At 51.3% G+C, this 27,110-nt stretch overlaps 1 protein-coding gene and 1 long non-coding RNA gene across 3 annotated transcripts in view; both read right to left on the bottom strand.

Annotated features, from left to right (window-relative positions):
- Window positions 1–830: 830 nt before the first annotated feature.
- Window positions 831–3,174, bottom strand: LOC307053628. Its single transcript, XR_013810915.1, has 3 exons — window positions 2,846–3,174; window positions 2,630–2,739; window positions 831–1,032 (listed from the first exon to the last, which is right to left on the bottom strand). It is a non-coding gene; the product is annotated as an uncharacterized lncRNA (long non-coding RNA).
- Window positions 3,175–4,557: 1,383 nt separating this feature from the next.
- The window catches only part of ADARB1 (adenosine deaminase RNA specific B1), a gene marked incomplete at both ends in the record, with an annotated part of 62,033 nt that continues 39,480 nt past the window's right edge, over window positions 4,558–27,110 (bottom strand). For both annotated transcript variants that reach the window (XM_079704553.1, XM_079704554.1), the window contains 3 exons: window positions 4,558–4,737; window positions 5,551–5,722; window positions 22,374–22,559. In XM_079704553.1, coding sequence (XP_079560679.1) covers window positions 4,558–4,737; window positions 5,551–5,722; window positions 22,374–22,559 — 538 coding nt within the window. The remainder of the gene's footprint in view (window positions 4,738–5,550; window positions 5,723–22,373; window positions 22,560–27,110) is intronic.

Here is a 27,110-nt window from a genome sequence, read left to right as displayed (position 1 = left end):
TTTCATTTGAATGTGGCTTTTATTGTGGGGAAAGAAATGAAAACAGAATCGAAATGGATGCAAAAGACAGTAACTCACTTGTCTGTAACAGTGCTGCTTTTTATTTGTATGGGACTTCTGACTTTTCAAAAGGTTTTCCTGTTTGCTTTTCATGTTGATATAGAAATGTTGGACAAAGAGATAAAATTTTTAAAAAGGAAAATAAAATGAAAATGACTCCCAATCCCATCGTTCACACACGGTGACCAGACTCAGCCTCTTCCAGATTGTTCCGTGTGTGCTTGTACCCGTCTTACATAAAGCATCCGAATTTCTCTGCAACCGCGAACTTCAATGCTGCTTTGCAGCCAGGTTTCCACTTTACTGTGAACGGCCCTCCAAACGCCAGCCCTGAACACTGCCGCTCCACCTGGTAACCAGGTAGCTGCCTCACTGTGGCCAACACCCAGTCTGGCCAGCGATGAGCTGGTGTGGGCTCTCCCTCTGCTGTCACGTCCACGGCCCTCCACACACCTCACGCCATGTGGGCTCACGTCACCCTCCCTCTCTATAGCTGGGCAGGAGCAGGGGCAGCTGTGCAAGTTCCACTCCTCCGCCTAACATGTGGGAGTGGCCGGCGTGTGCCAGGAACCCACGTGGGGGGTGGGTGGGAATCAGAGGGCCCAAGCCCCAGGGGAGGTGCTCAGGGCCACGCACAGCTGACAGGAGTGGAGCGTCGGCCCGGTGCCCTCGGCTGGCGCCCATCCACACCTACCCAAACCCTACTCCGGACCAAGGAGGGAAATAACCAGGGAGGAGAGAGAATCTCAGCGAGGCTGCGGTAGTGAAACATGGTTTTATTGAGAACATCTCAAGTCCTCTGTCTGAGTGACAGGGTCTCATGCTCGGTTCTGGCTGGTCTTGGTGCAGGAGGAAGCTCATGCAGGGGGTCACATGTGGCCTGTACATCAGTGGACACACAGGGGACACCGAGGAGTGTGCCTTAGTGACAGCGTTCTCGGCTGAATTACATTCATATGAAGTGTCCGAATTCTAGAATAAAATTAAAAGCATATAACCCAAAGTTGGAGAAGCAAACAGCTTTTGGGGCTCATTCCACGAACATTCCACACACCGCCTTTAACTGTTCATGACTGGGTCCGTGATGCAACATCAGCCCAAGCCGTGGCCAAAATGAGAGTTCTCGGGGCTGGGGGCGTGTACCTCCACACACTGAACGAGGAAGCGCAGACGCGCTGCCAGAAACAGGAGCTCAGAGCCCAGGTCAAGTCAGAGCCTCTCCCTCCCGCCATGTGGACACAGAGCCCCAGTGACCCGGGCTGGCCTCTGGCCGGGGAGAGACAGGACATGCCGAGGACAAGGACACGCAAAGCTGGACTCACATGATCACGAACACTCAGCTCTTTCCATTCGTACAGTTTTGATAAAAAGAAAACCTTCTGAGAGATTCACTAATTTCACAGAATTTAGAGATGGGAATGCCAGCTGATTTTACTTCTCGTGCTGGATCAAATTTAGAGTTGGGGCAGACCTTACATTTTGGTGTAAAATATTTTGGAAATGGAAAAAACCCATCTTTTTTGTTTCTGGAGAAAAGGGGCAGGGCATGCTCGCCCCTCCCAGCACCTACCAATTCCATTCTGGGACCTGCCTACCCCAGGAGACTGGGAGGCTTGGCCACGTGAAATTACAAGGAAAGCAGGGATTCTATAGTCCGGAAAGCAACAAAATTTGTTCAAAAAAAATAAATTCCAGAGAAGTTAATACCTTGTGAAATGTGGGCTTGTACATTTTAAAATAAAATAACTGTTTTTGATTATAATAAAAATCTCCAAATAGAAAAAGATGACGAAAAGCCCCATTAAGACTCAGAGTCAAACTGCAGGGAGGAGGTGAGGCCTCCCGACCCCGAGCAGGGGTGAGGGCTGAGGAACCAGCGATCACGGCCCCCACCTTGGCCACCCTCTCCACAAGCCCTGGCTCGGGTCACAAAATGAGACTTCTCTATGGCGGACCTTCCTGCCAGCAGGACAGCTGCCCAGTGGCCCCAGGCACCGCAGCAGGGCCAGTGTCTTTGCAGAATACATACTACAGGCTTAGCTGACAAGACAGAACAGAAACCCTCCCAAACCCCACCGGTCAAAATGTCCTCAAAGTTTAAGATTTTTCTCAAAAGATCAAGGGCTTGGTTGTGTCAGATTTCCAAAGTTTCTAAAACCCAGATTAAGGACCCTGGATGCAAAACGACACCTCAAGGAAATGCCTACGTGGTGATGCACGGCGCGCTGCGCTCCCTGATTTGTCTTTTGGGGGGTGTGCATTTCCTCCTTTTTCCTGCTTACAGAGGAATGTGCCAGTTGCCCTGTCCCAGGAGCAGGGGCTGTGCAGGCCTCCTGCCCCAGCCCGGCTCCCCGCAGTCCCACCTGGTCCTGCCGCCCAGCGGTCCCCAACCCCCTCTTGCCCGCGATCCTTGGCTGCCTTCCTCCCCAGCATCCTCCTCAGGCCTGGGTGCTCTCGGGGCAGGAGCCCCGCGTCAGGTCCGTCCTGGACGGTCGCACAAATGTGAGCCGGGAAAGGCAGCAGGGCACAGCCACGCGGCATGGACCCACGCAGTAGGGCATCCGTTTACCTGGGCTGGGGGCATGGCAGGGGGATCATGCTCAGGTCCACAGTCGGCTGACGGAGGGGGGCCGGGCGTCCTGGTTTGCTTGTGTGCATGCGCAGGATCATTCCTCTGGACTTTGTAACCAAAATCCACATATTTTTTAAAAACTAAGTCCATCTCCCAATCCCCATTAGAAAAAATACCATTTATAGAGATAAGAATAAAAATGCAGGGACTCACAGATGTCTTTTCTGAGTGTGCAGGAGACTGCTGTGGTCGGGGGGCGCCACCAGACACCTTTCTTTTCTTGGGTGAAACCACAGCAGGCCCCGCCAGGCCACGCGGGCCGGAGCCCTGTGCCGACGGGGTCGGGACAAGAACACGCCCTGCAGAGATGGTGGTGTGGGCAACCCTCATCCTCTGACCCGGCCAGGCCCAAGCAGTGTGGCCCCCTCCCCCCTGCCCTGCACGCGCCCACAGGGCGCAGCACCTCAAGTCTCCATGCGGACGCGAGGAGACACCTGGAGACGTGACCTTCTGGGACCACGTCTCCCACTCTGAGCGCCCGGGGTCTGGGCCGAAGTGCCAGTGGCTGTCCTGCTCCTGCTCTGAGTTTCCAGAGCCCATAAAGGACACGGGACACCCAGGCACACAGCCTGATGCCTGGACTTGGCTGGAGGGCCCTCTCCGCCTATGGCGCCCCCAAGAACCCCCAGAAACAGGAACTGGTGCTGACTCAGCAAAGGGCACCAAGCTCCTCTCCGGTCCGCCATGGAAGCGGGAGCAGCGTGGTGTGGACCTTTGCGTCAGGGTGGGGCGGCCTCCCAGGGTCCCCGTCTGCCCGCCTGCCCTGACCCCCGGCTCGCTCAGCCCACCTGGGACTGGCCTGTGTGCCGAGCAGTGTCCCGGGCACCCCCGACTCCAGACCACCCCCCCTTCCCTGCCGTGACATCAACATCCCAACCTGGTCGAGACCCCACCAGCAACACGCTGTCTCGCCAGCTCTCAGCCTCAACACTTATACTTCAAACGTGTCCTTGATAAAGCTGGAAAGAATAATTAGGAAATACGCCTTAAGCGGCATTTTCCAAGAATGAATACCTACTCACTCAGCTCTCCTTCCATCCTGTGAAGATCTTGGGACAGTCATTCACATCCAGGAGGTTCAGAGGAAGGACCAGAGGGAATTCTAGGTTATTTACGGTGCAGTAGCCCCTGTGGACCCCTTGTAGTCTCCAGAAGTTAAATACTGCTTAAAAAACCCAAATGAATGGCCAGGCTTCCTGACCATGTTTGACCTCTGATTATTTAGAAGTCAACCGAGAGACGATTTTCCATGATATGGTCCTACGAGGAGCACAGAAACTTCTAGAGGACGCTGGAGGCTGCAGGGACCTGGCTGCGACCCCAGGCGCCACGCCACGGGTCGCTGTGCTGTGGACTTGGGCTCCGTGCGGGGAGTCCTCTCCCAGGGAGGCGCCTACGGGGAACAGGGACCTACATGTGGACAGGGGGACAGTTTCTTTAGGTTACTGCTTCCTATCTATTTCCTCACTCCCTCCGTATAGAAATGCTTCTTTGCAATCAAAATAATGTGGCATAAGAGTGACCTGACATAGTTATTTCTTATTTTATAAACCATATTCCTAGTTCTGAATAAATTAATTATTCAAGAATTTCACACAAAGTAATTTCTACTTTTCCTAAACTTCAGGAAGCCCTACTCAGTAGAACTCAACTTCTAAATGTAAACTGAGGTTGAAAGCAGTCACTGGATGATTCAAAAGGGGGGACACTGCTGTAGAGAGACGCCAGGTGGCGACATGGGACCCTGACGCCAGACCCCGCGCCCCGCGCGCCTGCCCCTGGGGACGGTGCCGCGCGCCCAGATCCCACACATCCCACACCTGCCCCGGTTCAGCTGCGAGGTTTGGGGCCGCGCCGCACGGCCGTCAGGGTGTGAGTGAGAACTGGTCCTGTTCCGTGGGCTTCTCCACCCAGGCACCCAGCCCAGCCTTGATGAAGGCTCTGAACAGACAGGCCTTGGCGGCCTGGTACTCCTTGGCCACCAGCTTGGACTCGTGGTACACGTTGGGTTTAGTGATCTTGGAGCGCAGTAAGTTGGAGGGAACCTGTAAAAAGATTAAAAAAAAAAAACAAGTGCAACTGTTTAAGCAATAACGGTAGAAAATGAAACTCAGTATGATGTTCAAAAAACGGCGTTTCAAACGGTGCCGCTTCTGGGGGGAACCAAGGGATAGTGCCATCCCCAGGGACTGTGTCACACAGAGCCACGCTGGACACCCCCTGAGGGTCTGCATCCTCAGCCCCAAGTGGCGGCTTCCAGGTTAAACAGACAGGGGCTGCTGGCCAGCAGCGGACTCCAAGGTCGGGTCTCACACCAGCAGGTCTTTAACAAACAACACCTCTGCCGTTTGGCCACAGGGAGAACTCGAGGCCCCCCCACCCCACCTCCTCCAACCCAGTTTATGTGCAGATCTTAGAATCAGCAGGGCAGCCACCCAAGGCCCCCTGCGGGTGAGGGTCCCGCCACGGGGACGCAGCAGCCTCTGCCCATCACAAATAAAAGCTACTGACCCGACTTACAAGTAAATGGAAACTGGTAACATACTGACTCACTAGAGGACAGTTTACACGGGGAAGAAGGGCCGTGCTGCTGCCAAAGCCCCAGCCCCCAGCCAGAGCCCTCTAAACACACAGGTTTGAACCCAGGGCGCCCCAGAGCTGCGGGCCCCGAGGAGGACTCCGCGGGAGTGCCGAGTCCCAGGTTCCGGGGGGGCTGGGGTGGGAGTTTGGGGGGAGGGGGGGCTAAGCCTGCTTTGAATCTGAGGAGCCAGGGCCAGACTGTCAGCCGAGAGCACCCAGAAGCGACCAGGTGTGGGGCGGCCGCCCGGGCAGGCTGGTGGGGAAGGGCGCCTCAGTACCTTGCCGTGCACACGCATCCAGCGACAGTACAATGCGTGCTTACACAGGCGAGAGGCGCGGCCCAGCTCGTCCTTTCCTGTGGTGGCGTTGATGACCTCGATGGCCGAGTCGCCCACCGTCCAGTTGACACTGAAGTTGGGGGCCTTCCCCGGCTGCCGCGCCTCCGCGTTGCTGATGCCTGGAACGAGACGGGGGCGGGTGACGCGGGGCCCAGCGTGGGTGCTGCGGGGACACGGCCCGACAGTGGCCGGCCAGGCGCGCCTGCCCTCCCAGCAGCCCGGCCCAGTCCCGGCCGCCCAGAAACACACCTGCCTGTGCAGGGAAGCGGGTGGGCCCGTAGAAACCCCCAACCCCGAGACTTCACGCACTCCCGAGCTCACTCGGGGCCAAAGCTCTAGCCGCCTGGGTGTAGAGGGGCCCCACTTCTGGGAGCGATTCAGGTCCCACACGACTGTGCTCCTTGTTGGCGTGCCTGGCGCTCAGACACTGCCTGCCCGCCGGGGCCAGGCGCATTCAGGCCCCGCCTCACATGCAAGACACGAACGATCCAGGTAACCAACTCTCAAGGAGTGTGTACGAGCGTGATGGTGCCTTCTCAGCAGGGTTCAACCCTCCCGTCTTGACCAACGGAGGCTCATGTCCTGGGGCTGAAAGTTGGACACACTCAGATCCCCGCCCCCCTTGCGTGTAGAGCCCGGTCATTCAACCCCGCAGACGGCAGACACAAGGCCACGGCGCCTACGCCGGCAGCTGGCCCGCACCTGGACCCTCCAGGGGGCTTCAGCCCGGCCCTCGCTCTTGGCGACCATCTACTCCTCCCTCGCACAGAACGTTAAAGCCAGGACAGCAGGTCCAGGCAGCCCACAGTTGGCGCCCAGGCCTTGCTCAGAAGCCTCACTTCTTCAGGGCAAAACAGCAGCTCATCTGAAAGCAGCATGAAAAGACAATCAAGAAAATTCATGTTTACCGGCCACCAACCTCAGGGAAATTCACTTAGAGGGATGATACACGCTTAATGGGATGTCCACGCTCCCCTCCCCGCAGGGCGTGCCGGGGAGGAAGTGGGCACCCGCTCTGTCCGGCCTCCCCTTCACCCCTTCACTGGCTGGTCGCAGGAGGAGGGGTTGTTGGTTCTGAACTAACATCCGGACGTGCTGGAGAAGCTTCTTGTTAGCAGCACTGGCCGGGGCTTCTTAAAGGGCCCTGGCATTCAACACAGACCCCACCCCCACGGACACGGCGGGGAGCTGCTGCCCCATGGGGGGACCTGCAGATGGTCGCCCAGGACTTCTTCCAGGGGCAGGCGGAGGTGGGGGACTCCCATGCGGGGGACAAGCCTTGGGCACAGAGCGGAGCTCGCTCGGGCCGGGAGGACCACACCCTGGATCACCTGCTCTAACACAGCTTCTGAGTTGAATCGCAGGGTGACCTCAGGTCACTAAATGGACACTCAAAAAATGACTTGTCCACAGGAGGAGTGCAGATTAAGAGGTGCATTCTTCCCTGGTGTCGCGGTGGTTAAGAATCCGCCTGCCAATGCAGGGGACACGGGTTCGAGCCTGGTCCGGGAAGATCCCACATGCCATGGAGCAACTAAGCCTGTGCACCACAACTACTGAGCCCACGCATTGCATCTATGGAAGCCCACACGCTCTAGAGCCCACGCTCGTAAAAAGAGAAGCCACTGCAACAAGAAGCCCGTGCACCACAACGAAGAGACCCCGCTCGCCGCAACTAGAGAAAGCCTGTGCGCAGCGACGAAGACCCAATGCAGCCAAAAATAATAAATAAAAATAAAATAAATTTATAAAAAAAAAGAGGTGCCCTGCCTTCTATTCATTCAACCACAGAACTGCCTAGTCCCTACTGATCTTTCGTTCGAACACCTAAGTCCTCCTGGCCACAGTGGCCACCTCTGAGGTCTTCTTCTGAGCCCCATGGAGGCGGTCCACCTGGTAAAGCCAGCTACCGACTGGCTTCACACCATCCCCCGAAAGACAGAGAAGAGTCTGAACGTGGAAGGGGTCGGAGTCCCCCCCGTGAGGCTGGGTGGAAAGCACACCCCGTGGACAGAGCAGGGAGCGCAGGTCCCGCCGCCAGTCCCGACCTCTGGCTGACCTCTCCTCCGGACCCCAGGCCCGGCTATTCGCCTGCCTTCTCAGATGTACACGATGCCCGCCCATGGGAATCCTCCTCAGAGCAAAGCCAGCACCTGGTGCAGCCCCTCTATCTGTGCCCCAGGGCTGCCCCTTCCCCAGCAGCCAGCCTCGGGGCTCAGCGCAGGGACTTGCTACCTGGCTGACAATTTAGAAACTACCCCCTAGGGAGACAGACCCAGTTCTGAGAAAAGCTTCAGGGTTCCTTCAAGGTTTCTGCCTTTTCCATTAAACTGCTGAATCATTTTTTCATTCCAAGACGTGAGCGCTGAGTTATTTCACCTTCCATGAAGGTTTTAACTGAAGTATAACAGAGTGTGCAACTTTTCACAGAGTGAGCAACCCGTAATCAGCATCTGCTCGGTAAACTGAGCCTGTGGCCCCAGAGGGGCCCCCCACGGCCTCTCCTTGTCACTGCCCCTCCCCCGTGGCAGCCACTGTGCCGACACAACCCCCCCGCACAGCACTGACCGGTGCTGCCTGCCTCGATATTCATTAAATGAGTATTTCCCAGACCTTCAAATTAATATTTGATTTCTATACTTACTAAATACTCTCCACAAATTAGTAAGGTTTATTCTTTCTATCTTCTTCTGTTTTCGGAGTCACTTCCTCTTAGCTGTTCTATTTTCTTACATAGATCACCTGTTTTGTGTTTACTTTCCTCAAAAGTTTGACAGCAGCTGTTCATTCGTGTTTCGTGAGTAAACATCTTGGCTGATTAATAGAGGCAGTCGGCATGGCCTCTTGTGCCTCTTTCTGGGATGGGCCTCCAATTCCAGGGAGAGCCTGGAGGAAAAGCCAGGACCCAAGTCCCTCCTGGACCAAGAGCCCAGAGTCCAGCCTGGCCCTTGCCTGGAAGCCTCACCATGGGCAGGACTCCAGTGGAGGAAGCTCTGGCCTCCTCCTAGATGTCCCCAGGGCATGGGACAGCCAGCCTGTTAGGAGTTAGATGCAGTCCTGATTTCAGCATCTCCTCGTTTCACTCTGCTGCCAGGATACTCCTGCTCTGAGCTCTGGGGTTTTCCGCCGGCAGTTCTGTCAGGTGTCTGGGTCTTGGGCGGCTGTCACTAGCACACCTGCCTGGCGTGCAGTCAGTTCCTGCAGGTCACCGAGCTGCCGCTTAGCTTCTTCAAGGCCACAGCCTTTCAAGTCCGGAGTCAGGGAGGGGTTTGCGGGGAAAGGGGGGGACTCTGTGCAGGTACAGTTGGTGGGGGGACCTCTGACCAGAATAGAGTTGACTCGCTCAGGAACACATGGATGCTGCTTATATGACATTAGTTTCCTTTGCAATGCCATTACTTTTCTACAACAAGGTCAAAATCAAGGGTTACTGATGAATGATACTTAAACCTTAGAATTATAACATTTTGCATTAAAACTAGAAATGGTCAATTAACTAATTGTTCCATTTTTTTTAAATTTTAAGCTGAGTAAACTACCATCTTTAGCAAGAATGGAGAAAATAAGGCAAAAAGTAAATAGGTAGCCCAAGGTTCCAACACTAACCATACACGTTTTCTGGAGCAGAGAGCCCCAGATGGGCCCAAGAGCTTATTTCTATGAGTCTCTGGGGCCAACACTGCTGTAGTACGGACACCAAGAAGAGCTTATCTTTCCAGGGCTGCAAAGCAAGAACCAGGGTAGTAAGTTAATCACAGACCATGGTGCAGAAAACAATAAAAGAAGAACAACTTTGTCTGGTAATGAGAGTCCCTCTGTCGCTGTAAATTAAGTGTGCTGAATCAGAACTTTTCGAGCAAAAGTACAGAGAAACTGTGAATTGGCCTACTAACTGATACAAGTCAAAACTTAGAAAACTCAGCTGGCACTGATATTTTTCTTACTTCCCTTGTAAAGATACTTCCTACATTCCTCACGTAGTAACATGTAATCAAATGCATTACATATATAACAAAGAGTAACAGATATCCAGGGTGACTATGGGTTCCCGTTACAGAAACTGCCAGCCACTTGCTAGATGGTCAGGAAAATGTGTAGTTACAATCTGGACTGAAAGTGGTCTTTGTTCTGCACATACACAAAGACCTGAGTCGAGCTGAAGTGGAAGGAAACCGAGTACACAGCGCCCGACAGTGATGGCGACACGGGCCGTGTGGCCGGGGCCGTGAGCCCCGAGCCTGCAGCCCCCGGAGCGTAGCACCTTCGAGACTTCCATTCTGATTTTCGTTAAAAAAGGCCCCTGAGCTGACGGCGCGGGGGTGGAACCAGCGGGCGGCACGCGTCTGGGAGGGCGAGGTGGCCACACACACCTGTCCTGCTGTCTTCCTGCTCCCGAGTCCCAGACGGGGCCACGGCTCTGCGCAGAGGACCTCGGGCCGGATCAGACTCCCTTCTTACACGAGCCCAGGGTCGGGTGGCTAAAACACCCACTCCAGGAAGGAGCCCAGGCGCTGTGGTCCAGAAGGGGACGTGCGTGCTGCTGCCGAGCCAGCCGGAAGGTGGGCCCATCACACAGACGGGGGTCAAGCCGGCCTCGCGCCGAGAACCACACAGGGCTGGTGCGCGAAAGGGAAAGTCCCTTCCCCACCAACGCGCCTGGGGGAGCCAGACGGGGACTCAAACTGCTGGTGCAGACGGTAGGAAAGGGGGACACCGGGGCGGGGTGGGGGCGGCAGACGTCCCGAGGGACACGCGGCACTTGCGTCCTGCAGGCGGCACTTTGGGCCAGGTTCATGTTCTGAGCAGCGCATGACCTTCCGGGGGCCCTGCTGCAGCAGCACCTGGAAGGGGGTGGGCAGGGGTGACGGGGACCACGCCGCACGGGTTGGGAGGATCCAAGGGCAGGTGTGAGGGGTCGGGTTCCGTGACAGGAAGGAGTACATGCCTGCCCTGAGATACGACTTGAAGACGATGCTCGGTGAAGCTTAACAATTATTTCTGAAAAATCCTCAAAAGTGTCATCAATAAAATAGGTAAAGACACCCACACAGAGAGAATTTTAAAAAGCAACAGGCCAATCACATCCCACAGGCTCTCAAGTGCTTAGAACACACTTTGAGGTCACGTGCATCCACAACAGGCAGTGGCCATCCACTCCACCTGGGACACCTCGTCCTTCTCAGGAAGCGTCCCTAGACAGTTCAGTTCAGAAACCAGAAGGCTTCTCTCTTTGGCCACAAACTGAAAACCTAATTGGAGACGTGGCGCGTTCTCCCAGAATGGGGATCAGAGCCAGGAGAAGGCGCCTGTGAGCGAACAGCTGTGACAACGCCCGGTGGGTCCCGGGGTACCGGCCTCCACACGGTCTCGACAGCTCCCCCCATCAAAGGCTGGTCCCTCAGAGCACGAGGCCCCTGGCACGGCCATGAGCGAGCAAATTGGGGGGATCTCTATCAGGGCAGACCAAAGGACACAGTGAAGCAGGAGGCTCGGGACGAGACCTGTGAGCTCTGCCCCAGGAGAGGATGGAGACAATGGCAAAGGATAAAACGGAAGAAAATCTCTCTAACCTGAAGACTCCATTACCCAGATCAAAGTATTCACAGTCGTCAGCAGGAAAAAGGAAAACCGGCCACACACCTAGGCTTTATCTGTTGAAACCTGTGAATTTTAGGGGAAAGCGATAAATTTAATGCTCCAAGGGTAAAACAAAAGGGGGTCCCAGGAAGGAAAGAAAATCGAGGTGGCTCAGTGACACAGGAGACAGGAGGACGGCTGGGGTTCTCAGGGCAGGGCCAGGCTCCAGATGTCTGCGGTCCTCAGACAAGGGGATGAAGGCGCATCCCGACGCAGAGCACCGCCCGCCCGCGCAGGCATTTTCCCAAAAATCAAACAGGAAGTAATCAACAAACAACTCAAACAGGAAGCAATCAACAAACAACTCAAACAGGAAGCAATCAACAAACAACTCTACTCTGTCCACTAAATTAAGGACATATTTCAGCAAAATGAAAAATAAACCTGAGTGTGGAATTAAAGAGAGGGGAGCCCACGGGTACAGGAAACAGTGATTACAGGAGGACGTGTGGCGCTTCCCTTTCTGTCCAAACAACTGTTGATAATAGGTCTGGAAGGCTTATTACGAAGGGCTTTTTGAAAGTTTCTAAAGTTCAAGATGACATCAGAATCTAGAAGGATGAGGGTGAGAAGAACGTGGACTGAAAACAAGCCTGAGGTTGTAGTTCTTCTCCAGCTGTGACCTTTACAAATACTGATTAATTTTTCATGCTAAATTTTAATCAAATATATTTAAACCACTTTTAAAAATTTAAGGGTGGGCTTCCCTGGTGGCACAGTGGTTAAGAATCTGCCTGCCAATGCAGGGGACACGGGTTCTAGCCCTGGTCCGGGAAGATCCCACATGCCGCAGAGCAACTAAGCCGGTGCACCACAACTACTGAACCCACGCACCTAGAGCCCGTGCTCTGCAACAAGAGAAGCCACCGCAGTGAGAAGCACCACAACGAAGCGTAGCCCCCCGCTCGCCGCAACTAGAGAAAGCCCGCGTGCAGCAACAAAGACCCAATGCAGCCAAAAATTTAAAAAATAAATAAATTAAAAAAAATAAAAATTTAAGGGTAATCACTGGAGAAAACAAAATAAGATTTAACACGTCCAAACCACAAGCAAAAAAAAGAGAAAAAGACAATTTAATCAACTCAGCAAAAGTAAGGGGAAGAAAACAACAGTGAGAAGGTATAATGGCCAGAAAGTATATGAGACAAAAGGAAGAATGAAGAATTCACACCCTGGGTCCAAACCTGGTCCCTCCTGTTTCCTCGGGGGGTCATTCTGTCCTAAAAGGATGCGTACGTAGCATGGGGACCCCTATTCTAGATACCGGGGCAAGGAGGAAAAACATCCACACCTATTCCTGCCTGGAAAACACATACACACTCATTCTTATTCATATTTATATTCTCTCTTATTTAAGGCTTCACTGTCTCGACACAAAAGCAGCTCTTTTCACCAATTATCATAAAGAGTCACGTGCTTTCCCCTGGCAGGTGGTGCAGCTTTCTGTCCTGGTCTGACAGCACCACGCTCCACAACCTGACTCCCATACCATCTCCCCAGAGACCCTCGGAACTCAGACCAGATCTGTCAGGATTCGCTCCCCAACGCTGCCTTGTTTGTTACTGTTTTTTTAAAAACATGTATTTGGTTTATTTAAGATGTTAGCTCTTATTTTTAACTCTAAAATTTTTTTTTATAGATTACTTTTATTTATTTATTTAATTGAAGCATAGTTTATTTACAATATTATGTTAGTTTCAGGTGTACAGCATAGTGATTTGGTATTTTTGCAGATTATACTCCATTATAGGTTACTACAAGATATTGTGTATAATTCCCTGTGCTATACAGTTGTTCATCTATTTAATACATAGTAGTATGCATCTGTTAATCCCATACTCCTAATTTATCTCCCCATCCCTTTCCCCTTTGGTAACCATACGTTTGTTAGCTATGTCTGTGAGTCTATTTCTGTTTGTGTACAGATTCACTTGTATTATTTTTTAGAGTTCACATATAAGTGATATCATATAATATTTGTCTTTGTCTGACTTACTTCACTTAGTGTGATAATCTCTAGGTCCATCCATGTTGCTGCAAATGGCATTATTTCATTCTTTTTTATGGCTGAGTAATATTACATTGTGTGTGTGCATGTGCGTGTGTGTGCACGTATAGACGTATATACGTATATATAGCACATCTTGTTTATCCATTCATCTGTCAATGGACATTTAGGTTGCTTCCATATCTTGGCTACTGTAAATAGTGCCGCTATGAACACTGGGGTGTATATATCTCTTTGAATTGTTGTTTGGGTTTTTTTTTATATATACCCAGGAGTGGAATTGCTGGATCGTATGGTAGTTATATATTTTTTAGTTTTTTGAGGAACCTCCATACTGTTCTCCATAGTGGCTGCACCAATTTACATTCCCGCCAGCAGTGTACGAGGGTTCCCTTTTCTCCACATCCTTGCCAACATTCTGTATGTGTAGACTTTGATAACAGCCATTCTGACAGGTGTGAGGTAATACCTCATTATGGTTTTGATTTGCATTTCTCTAAAAACTAGTGATGTTGAGCATTTCTTCCTGTTAGCCATCTGTATGTCTTCTTTGGAAAAACGTCTATTCAGGTCTTCTGGCCATTTTTTGACTGGGTTGTTTTTTTGATATTGAGTTGTATGAGCTGTTTATGTATTTTGGCTATTAGCCCCTTGTCAGTCATATCATTAGCAAATACTTTCTCCCAGTCTGTAGGCTGTCTTCTCATTTTGCTGATGGTTTCCTTTGCTATGCAAAAGCTTTTAAGTTTAATTAGGTACCATTATGTATTTTTGCATTTATTTTGCCTTAGGAGACTGATCCAAGAAAATACCATATAATTTATGTCAAAGAGTGTTCCACCGGGCTTCCCTGGTGGCATGGTGGTTAAGAATCTGCCTGCCAATGCAGGGGACACAGGTTCGAGCCCTGGACCAGGAGGATCCCACACGCCACGGAGCAACTAAGCCCGTGCACCACAACTACTGAGCCTGCGCTCTAGAGCCCGCGAGCCACAACTACTGAGCCCGTGTGCTGCAACTACTGAAGCCCGCGCGCCTAGAGCCCGTGCTCCACAGCAAAAGAAGCCACCGCCATGAGAAGCCTGTGCACTGCAAGGAAGAGTAGCCCCCGCTTGCTGCAACTAGAGAAAGCCCACGCACAGCAATGAAGACCCAACGCAGCCACAAATAACTAAAATAAATAAATTTATTAAAAAAAAAAGAGTGTTCCACCTATGTTCTCTTCCAGGAGTTTTTTGGTTTCAGGCCTTACATTTAGGTCCTTAAACCATTTTGAGTTTATTCTTGTGTATGGTGTGAGGGTGTGTTCTAACTTCACTGATTTACATGCAGCTGCCCAGCTTTTCCAACACCACTTGCTGTAGAGGCTGTCTTTTCTCCATTGTATATTCTTGCCTCCTTTGTTGAAGATTAATTAACTGTAGGTGTGTGGGTTAACTTCTGGGCTCTCTATTCTGTTCCACTGATCTATGTATCTGTTTTTGCGCCAATACCACACTGTTTTGATTGCTGTAGCTTTGTAATATAGTCTGAAGTCAGGGAGCATGATTCCTCCAGCTTTGTTCTTTTTTCTCAGTATTGCTTTGGCAATTCAAGGTCTTTTGTGGTTCCATAAGAATTTTAGGACTATTTGATCTAGTTCTGTGAAAAAATGTCATGGGTATTTTGATAGAGATTGCATTATATCTGTAGATTTCTTTGGGTAAAATGGTCATTTTAACAATATTGATTCTTCCAATCCAAAAGCATGGGATATCTTTCCATCTCTTTGTATCACCTTCAATTTCCTTCATCAATATTTTATAGTTTTCAGGTGTTTCACCTCCTTGGTTAAGTATATTCCTAGGTATTTTATTCTTTTTGATGTGATTTTTAAATGGGATTATTTTAAAAATTTTCTCTTTCTGATATTTCATTATTAGTGTACAGAAACAAATGATTTTGGTATAGTAATCTTGTATCCTGCAACCTTGCTGAATTCACTTATTAGTTCTAATAGTATTTGGGTGGAGACTTCTAGGGTTCTCTCTAAAAATTATCACGTCATCTGCAAATAGTGACAGTTTTACCTCTTCCCTTCCAATCTGGATACCTTTTATTCCTTTTTCTTGTCTGACTGCTGTGGCTAGGACTTCCAATACTATATTAAATAGAAATGGCAAGAGTGGGCATCATTGTCTTGTTTCTGCATTTAGCAGGAAGGTTTTTAGCTTTTCACCACAGAGTATTATGTTGGCTGTGGGCTTGTCATAAATGGCCTTTATTATGTTGAGGTATATTCCCTCTATACCTACTTTAATGAGAGTTTTTGTCATGATGGATGGTGAATTTTGTCAAATGCTTTTCCTGCATTTATTGAGATGATCATGTGATTTTTATCCTTCATTTTGTTGATGTGGTGTGTGATGTATTGCACTGATTGACTTGTGACCTTTAAACCATCCTTGTGACCCTGGAATAAATCCAACTTGATCATGGTACATGATCCTTTTTATGTATTGTTGGATTTGGTTTGCTAATATTTTGTTGGGGATATTTGCATCTATATTCATCAAAGATATTGGCCCATAATTTTCTTTTCTTGTGGTGTCTTGTCTGGTTTTGGTATCAGGGTAATGGTGGCCTCGTAGAATGAATTTGGGAACGTTCCGTCCTCTTCAATTTTTAGGAATAGTTTAAGAAGGATAGGTATATGTTCTTTGTATGTTTGGTAGAATTCCCCTGTGAAGCTGTCCAGTCTTAAGACTTTTGTTTTCTGAGAGATTTTTTTTTTAATTACAAATTCAATTTCACTTCTAGTGATTGCTCTGTTCAAATTATGTTTCTTCTTGACTCCGTCTTGCCAGGCTGTATGTTTCTAGAAATTTGTCCATTTCTCACTAGATTGTCCAATTTGTTGGCATACCATTTCTCACTAGATTGTCCAATTTTTTGGCATGTAACTATTCATAGTACTCTGTTATGATTTTTTTTTGTATTTCTGTGGTATTGGTTGGTATTTCTCCTCTTTCATTTCTTAATTTATTTGGATCCTCTCTCTTTTTTTTTCTTGATAAGCCTGGCTAAAGGTTTATCAATTTTGTTTATCTGTACAAAAAACCAGCTCTTGGTTTCATTTATCTTTCCATTTTTTAAAAAAATCTTTTTTATTTATTTCTTCTCTCATCTTTATTATTTCCTTTCTTCTGCTGACTTTGGGCTTTGTTTGTTCTTCTTTTGTAATTTTTTTAGATGGTAGCCTAGGTTGTTTACTTGAAATTTTTCTTGTTACCTGAGGAAGGCCTGTATTGCCATGAACTTCCCTCTCAAATCACTTCTGCTGCATTCCATAGGTTTTGGGAAGTTGTGTTTCCATTTTCATCTGTCTTGAAGTATTTTCTGATTTCCTCATTGACCCACTGTTTTTTTAGTAGCATGTTGTTTAGTCTCCATGTGTTTCTCCTTTTCCTGTTTTTCTTTCAGCAGTTGATTTCAGAAACAATACTGTGGTCAGAAACGACACTTGGTATAATTTCTATCCTCTTAAATTTGTTAAGGTTTTTCTTGTGACCTAGTATGTAATCTATCCTGGAGAACATTCTATGTGCACTTGAGAAGAATGTGTATTCTGCTGGTTTTGGATGTAGTGTCCTATAGATATCAATCAAGTCCAAGACCAAGTCTGGTCTATTGTGTCATTTAAGACCACTGTTGCCTTACTGATTTCTGTCTGATCTGTCCATTGATGTGAGGGGAGTGTTAAAGCCCCCTACTGTTACTGTATTATTGTCAATTTGTCTCTTTATGTCTGTTAGTATTTCCTTTATACATTTAGGTGCTCCTGTATTGGGTGTGTATATGTTAAGGAACAGTATATCCTTTTCTTGTATTGATTCCCTTCATCACTATATAATGCCCTTGTCTTTGTTACAGCCTTTGTTCTAGTCTATTTTGTGTGATATGAGTATTGCTATCTCCTCTTTCTTGTCGTTTCTGTTTGCATGGAATATCTTTTTCCATCTCCTCCTTTTCAGTCTGTGTGTCTTTTACCCTGAAGTGAGTCTCTTGTTGGCAGCATATTGAAGGGCCTTGTTTAGTATCCAATCAGCCAGCCTATGTCCTTTGATCAGAGGATTCAGTCCATTGACATTTGAACTATAAATATTGATAGGTATGTACTTATTGCCATTTTATTACTTGTTTTCCAGTTGTTTTTGTAGTTCTTCTCTGTTCATTTCTTCTTTTCATTTCCCTTGTGTGGTTTGATGATTTTCTTTAGTAGTATGCTTGGGTTCCTTTCTTTTTGGTTTTCGTGTACCTATTGTAGGTTTTAGATTTGTGGTTACCTTGGGGTTCCCGTATGTTGACCCATAATCATAACTACTTGATTTAAACTGAGTCATTTAAGTTCAAATGCATTCTAAAAGAGCTACATTTTTTACTCTCCTCCCCCACATTTTGTATTTTTGATATATTTTACATCTTCATGTTTATCCCTTTACTGTTCATTGTAGTCACAGCTGCTTTTACATTTGTCTTTTAATTACATACTGGATTATTTAAGTGATCTTCAATCCTTACTATGTATTTGCCTTTCCTATTGGGATCTTCTCCTTCCTACATATTCTTACTTCTTTTTCATTTAGAGAAGACCCTTCAACATTTCTTTTAGGGTAAGTTTAGTATTGTCAAGTTCTTTCAGTTTTGGCTTGTCTAAGAAATCCTTTCTCTCTTCTTCTATTCTAAATGACAACCTTTTTGGTTAAAGTATCCCAGGTTTCAGCACTTTGAATATATCATGCCACTCCCTTCTGGACTGCAAAGTTTCTGCAGAGAAATCAGCTGGCAGACCTATCAGGGTTCCCATGTAAATGACTCCTTGTTTTTCTCTTGCCGCCTTTAGAATTCATTATCCTGAACTTTTGCCATTTTAATTATATATCTTGGTGTGGGTCTGATTGGGTTCATTTTGTTTGGGACCCTCTGTACTTCCTGTACCTGGATATCTGTTTCCTTCCTTAGGTTTAGGAAGTTTCAGTCACAATTTTGATACCCTTCTCTCTCCTCCTTCTAGAACCCCTAAAATGCGAGTGTTGGCATGTTTGATGTTATCCCAGAGATCTCGTATGTTCCTCGTTTTTTGGTTTTGTTATGTTTTCATTTGTCTGTCTACTGTTCTGATTGGGTGATTTCCATTATTCTATCTTCCAGATCTCTTATGTGTTCTTCTGTGGCATTTAGTCTATTACTCGTGGCTTCTAGAGTGCTTTTTAATCTCAGATACTGGATTATCTATTTTTGATTGGGTCTTTGTTGTATTTTCTAGTTCCTTATTAAGAAGATCTGTGTTCAGAGCAATCCTCTTCCCTAACTCAGTTAGGATTTTTGTTACCAATGTTTTGAATTCTTTGGTAAATTGCTTATTTCTGTTACATTATTTTTTTTTCTGGGATTTTCTCTTTTTTCCAATGGAGAGTAGTTCCTCTGCCTTTTCATTTTATTTAACTTTCCCTGTCTCTATGCACTTACCTGAAGCAGTTACCTATGGTGGTCCTCAAAGGATGATCCCACGTGCGGGCATCACTATGCAGACTGTTTGCCCAGTGTCTTTGCTGTGAGAGCTGGATTTGATATGGACACCAGTCACATCTTTCCTCAGGGTATGCTGGCCACTGTCACCTTGGTAGGGGATGTGGCTGGAGATGGAGGGGCTAGAGCCTGTGCGGGGCAGGGTACGAGGTGGGACTTCCTCTCTGCTCAGTGGCCATCGCCACCCTGTCAGCGGTGAGGTCAGCAACCAAGCTGCTGGAGCGGAAGCCCTGAGGGTTGGGCTCGAGTTGGCTCTGTGCCCTTGAAGTGTGTGTTTTTCCGTCTCCTGCACTGAGTACTTTGCCCCAAGGGAGGGGAGTGCTGAAGCCAAAGGGGCTCGTGTGCTTACAGAGGTCTGATGCGCTGCCTGTGTAGGCGTCTGCAGCTCTGTTCAGATGCAGCCCACGGTCACATCTTTTCCCCTGTCTAGTGCTGTGCTATGGAGTGGAGTGGGCAGGGCCGGGGTGTTCACTCAGCTTGGGCTGAGGCATGTGCCGAAGCGGTCATGGGAATTCAGGTGGCCACCTGAGTAAGCACCAACAGTGGCTGACATCACCCCACCCAGACCACACCCCAGGCCTTTGGGTCACCTCTGCATCCTCAGATCAAGTCTTTTCCCAGGTCCTGGCTGCCCTAGGTCCAGTGCCGAGGTGTGGTGTGGAGTGGGCAGGGCCAGGGTGGTCGCTCAGCTCAGGCTGGGGAGCGCAGAACAGAAGCAGACACTAAGGCAGACCTCTCCCCTCCCTGCCTGGGGTCAGCCAGCATCCACTGTCCTCACCAGCGGGGAGTCCAGGCTTCTCCAGCCCTTCCATCTGTCCCAACGGCTCTCCAAGGAACAAGAGGCTTGTCTCCTACATGCAGGACCCCAGGATTAGGATGCCCTGTCTGTGGCTCTCACGACTCACTCCCCAGGGCTGGTGTCGGCCCTGCGATCTCCCTTTTCCTCTGAGTCCCCTCCCGGGGGCACAGGTCCCGACCCGCTGCTCTTCTTCCCGTCCCATCCAATTACGTGTGTCTCCTTCTTGCAGCCTTGGATGTCCAGCCATCCTCCTGCCAGTTTCCAGCTAGTGTTCAGTGAGGAGTGCTCCACGTGTGGAGGTATCTTTGTGGAGCTCACGGGGAGGCGAGCTCACACCCTTGCTTCCCCACCTTGGCCTCTTCCTCTGTGTGCTCCTGTTTTGTGACATCGCTGGCAGTAAAACCAGCACTGTGGGGGGTCCCACCCCGTGACCCCGGGCAGCGTGGCTGTGACCACGGCCCCTGGAGCTGGGGCACCGGGCCACTCCAGCACCTTGGTCTTTCTTCTTGAGTTCTCCCAGTGCACATGGACAGCAAACTGGGCCAGTCGAGAAGCTCAGACTCAGGGGTCCAGTGGAGAAGCCAGAACTGAAACTGAAACGTGCAGGTGCTGGATTTGAAACTAATCTGAAAAGGAGAAACGAGAGAGCTCAGGAGGCCGGTGAAGAGCATCACGTGAGTGTCCAAGGCAAAGGCTCACCACCAAGAAATTCTTCCTGAAAGTAAACGCATGCTGTTTATGCTGAAATTAAAATAAAATTCTCATTTTAACCTCGACAGCATCTTCAAGAACAGCCCACTGCTAAATCTTTAAATAAGTCTACCTAGATTTGCTCTGGTTTCCAGGAAACCTTGTTTAGTTACGCCAGCCTCTCTCTGCACGGCGTTCAGGTCCGTTTTCCTTGCTCCCTTCCAACACTATGGTTCTCTCGCTGCTGTCACATATCGTTCTCTTTTCAACGTGGAAATGATCTGCGATAAACCGTGAAGTGAAAAAGAAACGCCAAACACGACGTGAACTGTTAAACACAGGTGCGCACCACGTGTGCACAGCCAGAGGACCAGAATGGGACAACCCACCTGTGCTGGGTGCTCCCGTCCCGGGCACTTACTAACTGCGGGACCTGCTGTGAGAAAGTTTTGAGGGCTTTGCTGTGGGGCCCATTTCAAAGGAGTGTGACCTCCCAAGACCTTAAGACACTGACACCCAACCCGCTCCAGACTTCTGCTGTTCGAATCCTTTCATCTGTGATGACACCCGCCGTGGTACCTGTGGGCCCCAGGCTTTGGGGTCAGAGATGATACCGGGGAGGAAGAAGGAAGAGCAGATTCTTTCCTTATTTATAATTTCACATTTTTAACAAATATATGTGGTGCAGCACCAACTGAAACACTATTTCCACATGTTCTCACAGATACAGATGCACTTCATATACCCATGATGTGATAAAACACATTTGACTTTCACAGGTGAGCTATCCTTTCAACACCTTGGAATATTCCTTTAGCGAAATGGTCCTGTCTTTTTAGGTTGCAGTGGTGGAGCAACACTGCTTAGTAAGTACCACGCAACAGGGCACTAGTCAGCAATGATTTCTGAGCACCTCCTGCATGCTGCGTGTTTCACACCTGATGTTTTCGGTGGCTGTGAACGTAAGAGACAAGTGACGGCTGTAATGAAACAAAGCACTCTCTCCTCAAATGTAGAACACAGACTAAGCAGGGAAAATTATTTTCTGACTCGTGAGAAATTTACACACCAACACACACCAAAATACACTTACGTCGTATCTACCAGTGGAAGTTCAATGAGTGTGGATGCTACAATTTCAACCATCAAATTTTATCAGTCTGTTTTTTTTTTTTCTTAAAAGATAACGGTTAAAGTTAGAGAGCTGTAAAATTTGATCCAAAACAGCTTTTGTTTTTCTCCGTTCCTGTGTAATTCATGTGCTCTAAGAGATATGCTTTCAAATAAAGTTCCACATTGCTTTGCTTAGTTAGAGATGGGCTAGTAGCAAGACCACAGACCACGGCAAAACACACGCACACCAAGAGGCATTCTAGTTCAGGGTTACGGTTTTAGTTCTAGCTTAAAAAAGTAGGTAAAGCGATATTTCCAAAAGGATAAAAATACCTTAACTGTGTCCTTTTAAATAAAGGTGACCTGAGCAGTTAGGACCCTTGAATTCAAAAGCTCTTGTTCACTTTACCGTTAGCCACTGACATTCTAAAAGAGAAACAACAAACAACTGGTAGCATGGGGCACGCTGGGCAGGGGCAGGTCCCCACTGAGAGACACCACTGCTCGTCATGGGCACACACACCCCAGCGCCGACCTCTGCGAGCGGGCCTGGGAGTGCGGCGCCGGCCGCCTGCCGGGCTCATCACTGTGCTGACGTATCCCGCGGGGCCCGGCCCAGCTTCATCTCGGGCGGCCGCTGCCTGCGGGGTCTTCACAACATCTGTGAGCCTCTGCTACTGACACAGGACTTGAACACACCGGTACGGGTGAGAGGAAGGCACACAGGTGCCGAGCCTGGGCTCTAGTTTCCCCATAAATGGCAAGGTTTTCAATCAGCTAGAGAGAGAGTAATCTCGAGGGACTCACTCAAATGACCCATCGCCTTCCGCTCTGGCCCGGGCTCCCCCATAGCCTCAGGGCAGCCTCCCTCTGGTGCTTCCCTCCTAAGACTCAGAGGCTGCAAAATCAGGTGCGTGGGACAGAGGAAGGAGGCCGCCCCGGAGATACTTGCCGCTGAGCAGAGGCTTGTTGAGGGTGTACAGGGCGGGCAGGTCCTCTATGTTGGAGATGCGCTGGTACATGGCCCTGGAGAGGTGGTCCCCGTGGTAGAGGCTGCCCAGGATGATGCTGGAGAAGTAGATCGGCTCCACAAAGACGCTGAGCAGGGACCCCTGGATGCCCACCACGTTCCACCTGAAGGCAGAGGGACAGGCTCCTCAGTGCGGCCCCCCGGCCCGCGCCCTCCACAGCGGTGTGCTTAGGCGGCACCGCTCACTCTGTGCAAGTGTCAGCCAACTGCAAGGGGGCAGCGGTTAAAATTACCCACTTTGCAGTTTGAAATTTTAAAAAATCTGCTTAAAAATTATCTTCTGCAGGCACGATCTTTGCCTTTATGTTTCCCACGATGACACATTTCCTGAATATAAGCTCTGAAAAGGTATCAACGAGCCACGTTTCTGGTGAGAAAAATCAAGGAAAAATAAATCTTTATTTTATTACTTCTAATAAATAAGGAGGTAGCTGTAGAGGAGCCTCCGGAGACCGGGAGCTGATTCCCTCCTGCTCCCTGGCGGCGGGGCCGAGCGCCCTGACCCTGCGTTTGGCTGGCGTGTGTGAGGCACCCCCCACCCCGCCCCGTCACACCACCAACCCTCCAGGGCTTCACTCTCGACACCACCAGACACGCCGCTGCCCGAGTCCCTACACACAGCAGGAGGGCCGCTCTCCGCGGCCTTAGGGGTCCACGTCCAAGCACCCGCGCCGCCGGGTGCTGAGTCTGGGCAGCTGAGGGGCACAAGCCCACGCGCCCGTGGAGCCAGTAGGCCGTCCTATGGGGACAAGCAGCAAGGCAAACACGTGAACCAAGAATTAAAAACTGAGGGAAATCAACCTGAGGGAAGGCAGAGTCCCCGAGGAAGAAGGTGGGTGCCGACTTCAGGGAGGGTCCCGGAGGGGACGCGGCCAGGCAGGCAGGGAGCAAGCGACAGGGAGGCTCGCCGGTCCTGGGGGAGGGGCAGCGGGGGCTCTTCCATCTCAGGCAGGGAGCCCAGCACAGGTCCCACGGGGTCCGCACCCCAGACCGCAGGTAGGAGGCCGCAGGGGAGCTGCTCCTGCACAGCACGTGTCAGCAGTACGTGGGGACAGGGCTGAGGCCTGGGGGGCTGGCAGACCCTGAGAGGACTGGGGGAGTGAAGGCAAGGCCCAGGCTCTGCCCTCAGAGCCCCTGCCCGGCCCTGCCCGGCTCCATTCTCACCAGCTGCACCGCGGTGCCCAGTGGATCCGCACCAGTAAGCAGGGCGGCCGGCCCAAACTCCTGAGCTGCCCAGCCTGTGCTCCGTGGCTCAGGCCAAACCCCTGTCACCGGCCCGTGGCCAGCAGACCTGCGGGACCTCCTCTCAGAATAGATCAGGGGCTGCCGCCACGGCCTCTGCTGGACCCAGGTCAGGTCAGGTCACCTCCCTGCCCCCCTCACTGCCCCCTCCCACGGGAAGCCCAGCAAACACACCCCCACCCCCGGGGCCCCTCCCGGACAGTCGCGCGTGACCCTGTGGAAACCCAGGCCACTTCTCAGCGCAAGCCCTCCCACCCACCCCATCTTCTCCCCAGGAAGCGCCACCTTTCTGGTGCCCTCCAGCCTGTCTGGCCTGGTACCTCCCCCCCGGCCCCCACCCCGTGCTGGGCTGCGCGGCCGCAGTGCCCCCACCTCGGTCTCTGTAGAGAGCCCCGCTCGCGGGGGCCCTCCCTCAGCTGCCACTTGAGCCCACCTGGCCCCCCCGCCCCCCCAACCTCCTGCAGCACTTAACATGCGCCACCACCCGCCCTCCCGTACATACACACCACGTGGAGGGGGACTGGACTGTTTAGTTCACTGGAAATACCCCAGCACTTAACCTACACGCCTGGCATACACAGATCAATACGTGCTGAATGGACCAATCCTCAAATTGCTACATCCCATCCCTCCCACCCTCTAAAGAGGAAATTAAAATACACGTTTTCCTATCTAGCGAGGAAAAGCGAGAAACATTCGGTGCTTACAAAAACCACAGGGCACCCTTTCTCATGTAAATCAGAAGCTGCTTTGTGGGTTTAGGCCATACTGAGCTGAATTCAGACCCCTGGGGCAAACTTGAAAACAGCAATCCGGCAGAAACCTATACTTGTTACAAGCCGTTAGCTCTGAATACATGCTTCGTGGAGAACTCCAGGCGCAATTGCTCTGCGGAGGCCCTGGTGGGCAACGGTCTGGCACACCAGCCACTCCGCTGCATCTCCCGCCAGTGACCTTCCAGGGAAGAGCGAGGATGTGCACGCGTAGCATGTGCACGCGTAGCGTGTGCGCGCTGCAGCCCGCCGCCCCAGGGCAGCCCTCTGTGAAGACTAGAAACTGGCCCCACCCCACGACCCTGCCTCACAGGGGCTGCAGTGCTGGCGCCCCAGCACACAGGCGTCTGCACACAGGCGTCCCTCCTGCTCTGTCACTTCTCAGAGGCCGGGCTTCAGAGCATGGTCGTGCTGTCACGTCCCGGGCCCAGCTCCCCTGTGCCGACCTACAGCCTTCCCCCCGATCCCGGGGGGCACAGCCAAAACCCCCCTTCGCCCTCCTGGCCCACCTCTGAGTCTGCGCTCACACAGTGAAGGTGGCGGACCTCCAGCGCTCTGAACAGTCAAGCTGCTGCCCTCGGGCAGGTGGTCTCTGCTCCCCCGACCTCTGGGCTCAGCAGTGCCGAGAACTCCCACCCTCCCTCCCTCCCACCCCCAGCCCAGCCGACAGAACTCACCCAGAGGTGGGGAGCACCCCGCAGACCCCTCCCACCCCGCGCCCCACGCTGCTCCCAGGACTGCCCTCCAGATGGACCCCCGGCAGCAGGGCTCACCTCCCCCACCCCAGCCCACCGTGGCCTCACTCCAAAGCCCGCCCACTGCCCTTGTCCCCACCTGGAACCATCTGTGGGAGGTGGCCCTGCCCCTCTGTAAGAGCCAGGTCAGCCCTCCCCGTACCTGCTGTGGGCCTTCCGTAGGGACGGGACGGCCCAGGGGACTCTTCACTCTCCCACGGAGGGGACGGGAGCTGGCCGCCTCGTGGCGCCATCCGGCCACTTGTTGGTGTGATACTAACCACGCCGGATTCATGCTGACCAGGTGACTCGGGAGGAAGGGGCTGGCGGCCAGGGGAACCAACCACAAGATTAGAGGGTGGTTCCGGGAGGGGAGAGGGGCTGGGGTTGAGTTAATCACCAAGGACCAAGGATTCAATCCGTCTGCATAGAGACCCCTGAGGACAGGGCTGGAAGCCCCCTGGCTGAAGGGTGGGCCCCTCCTCCCACGTACCCCTTCCATCTGGCTGATCGGTGAGTCTTCCTAGCAACCTACTGAACCCACGGATGGTCAATCAGGGACCCTCGATTTGCAGCCAAGTCAGGGGCGTGTGGGAACCTGACACCCAACCCCAGCCCCCGTGTCTGAGCGGGGGCAGCTTCACGGGCCGAGCGCTAGCCCTGGGTGGTGGAGCCACAGGGTTGGGAAGGGGGCAGGCCGGGGCACTTGTCCCCACGCTGTCCCCTTCCTCCTGCCTCACGTCTGCTTATTCTTCGATGTGACGACCATCGTACACAGTGAAAGGCACAGATCTTAAGGGTCTGGGTCCCCGAGTTTTGACTTTCATGTGCATGGGTGGAACCCCCATTTCAGTAAGATGGAACGTTCACAGCCCCCCAGCAAAGGCCCTTCCAGTCCATGCCTCTGACTTGCTGAGCTGTGGGAATTATCTTTATAAACCTTTTGCTGGTTATGTGAGTCAGATCTCTTTTCCCAGCGTGTGGCTTTTCTTTCCAATATATCTATGGGGGTTTTGGTAAATAAGTTTTAAAATTTCAATATGGTCAAATTGATTCATGGTTTTCTTTCTCATTTGGGCTTTCTGTGCCCTGTTGAAGAAGCCTGCTGAGGTGGAGGCCCGCCAGCAGTGCTGCGCACCACGGTGCAGCCCCGGGTCTTTATCTGTCGGCAGGTGCCTCTGCGCACATGGCCCTGGCTCAGGATGGATGCCAGCGGGGTCACCTCGTCCACGAGTCCCCCACGTGGCACAGACCGCAGCTGCAGCCCCGCGTCCCTTCCCTTCTGAGCAACAGGGCCTCCATCCCCCTCCAGACGGCAGCTAACCCAGGCTCCTCCGCAAGGAGACGCGGCCGCACACCAGGTCCTCGGTGGTGAAACGCAGCTGCCCTGCCAGCCCGAGCCACTGGAGGCCTGCCCGTCTGGCCCTCCTGCTGCTGGGGATTTGGCCAGCTCTGGGCACCGGGGAGACCCTGAGGACAGGCGACACAGTGGCGGTGCAGGAGGACAGAACCTGGCCTCGGGGTGACCAGCCGACCACAGCAGCTCCGGGTGACCTGTTCCCAAACTTGATTTCCATGAGAGATCAATAAACTTCTATCCAGTTACGTTTCCTCCTCGGTGTAGGCGAACCTGCTCACAACTGGGGCACCACGTACCCGGATGTCCCTCTCCAGGTCTGTGCTCTGTGACACCTCCCTGCTGCCTTTACCACTCAGCTTGACGCGGTTACTTTTCCACTTGAGTGTCAAGTGCTATGAAAAATGACGAGACTTTGACTGAAGTTATAGATTTGGAAAAAACCGATCAAGCTATTAAAAGTACGATTGGATTCAGTGTAAATGTGAGTGTTTTTATAATTGGGGATGGCTTGCCATTTTGTTTTCCTTCCTGGTCTGGTTTGGGGAT

Source organism: Hyperoodon ampullatus, assembly GCF_949752795.1.
Source record: "Hyperoodon ampullatus genome assembly, chromosome: 5".
NCBI classification, from domain to species: Eukaryota; Metazoa; Chordata; class Mammalia; order Artiodactyla; family Ziphiidae; genus Hyperoodon; species Hyperoodon ampullatus.
Note: the sequence above shows the minus strand (reverse complement) of the source record. Positions and strands in the feature narration are given on the sequence as shown.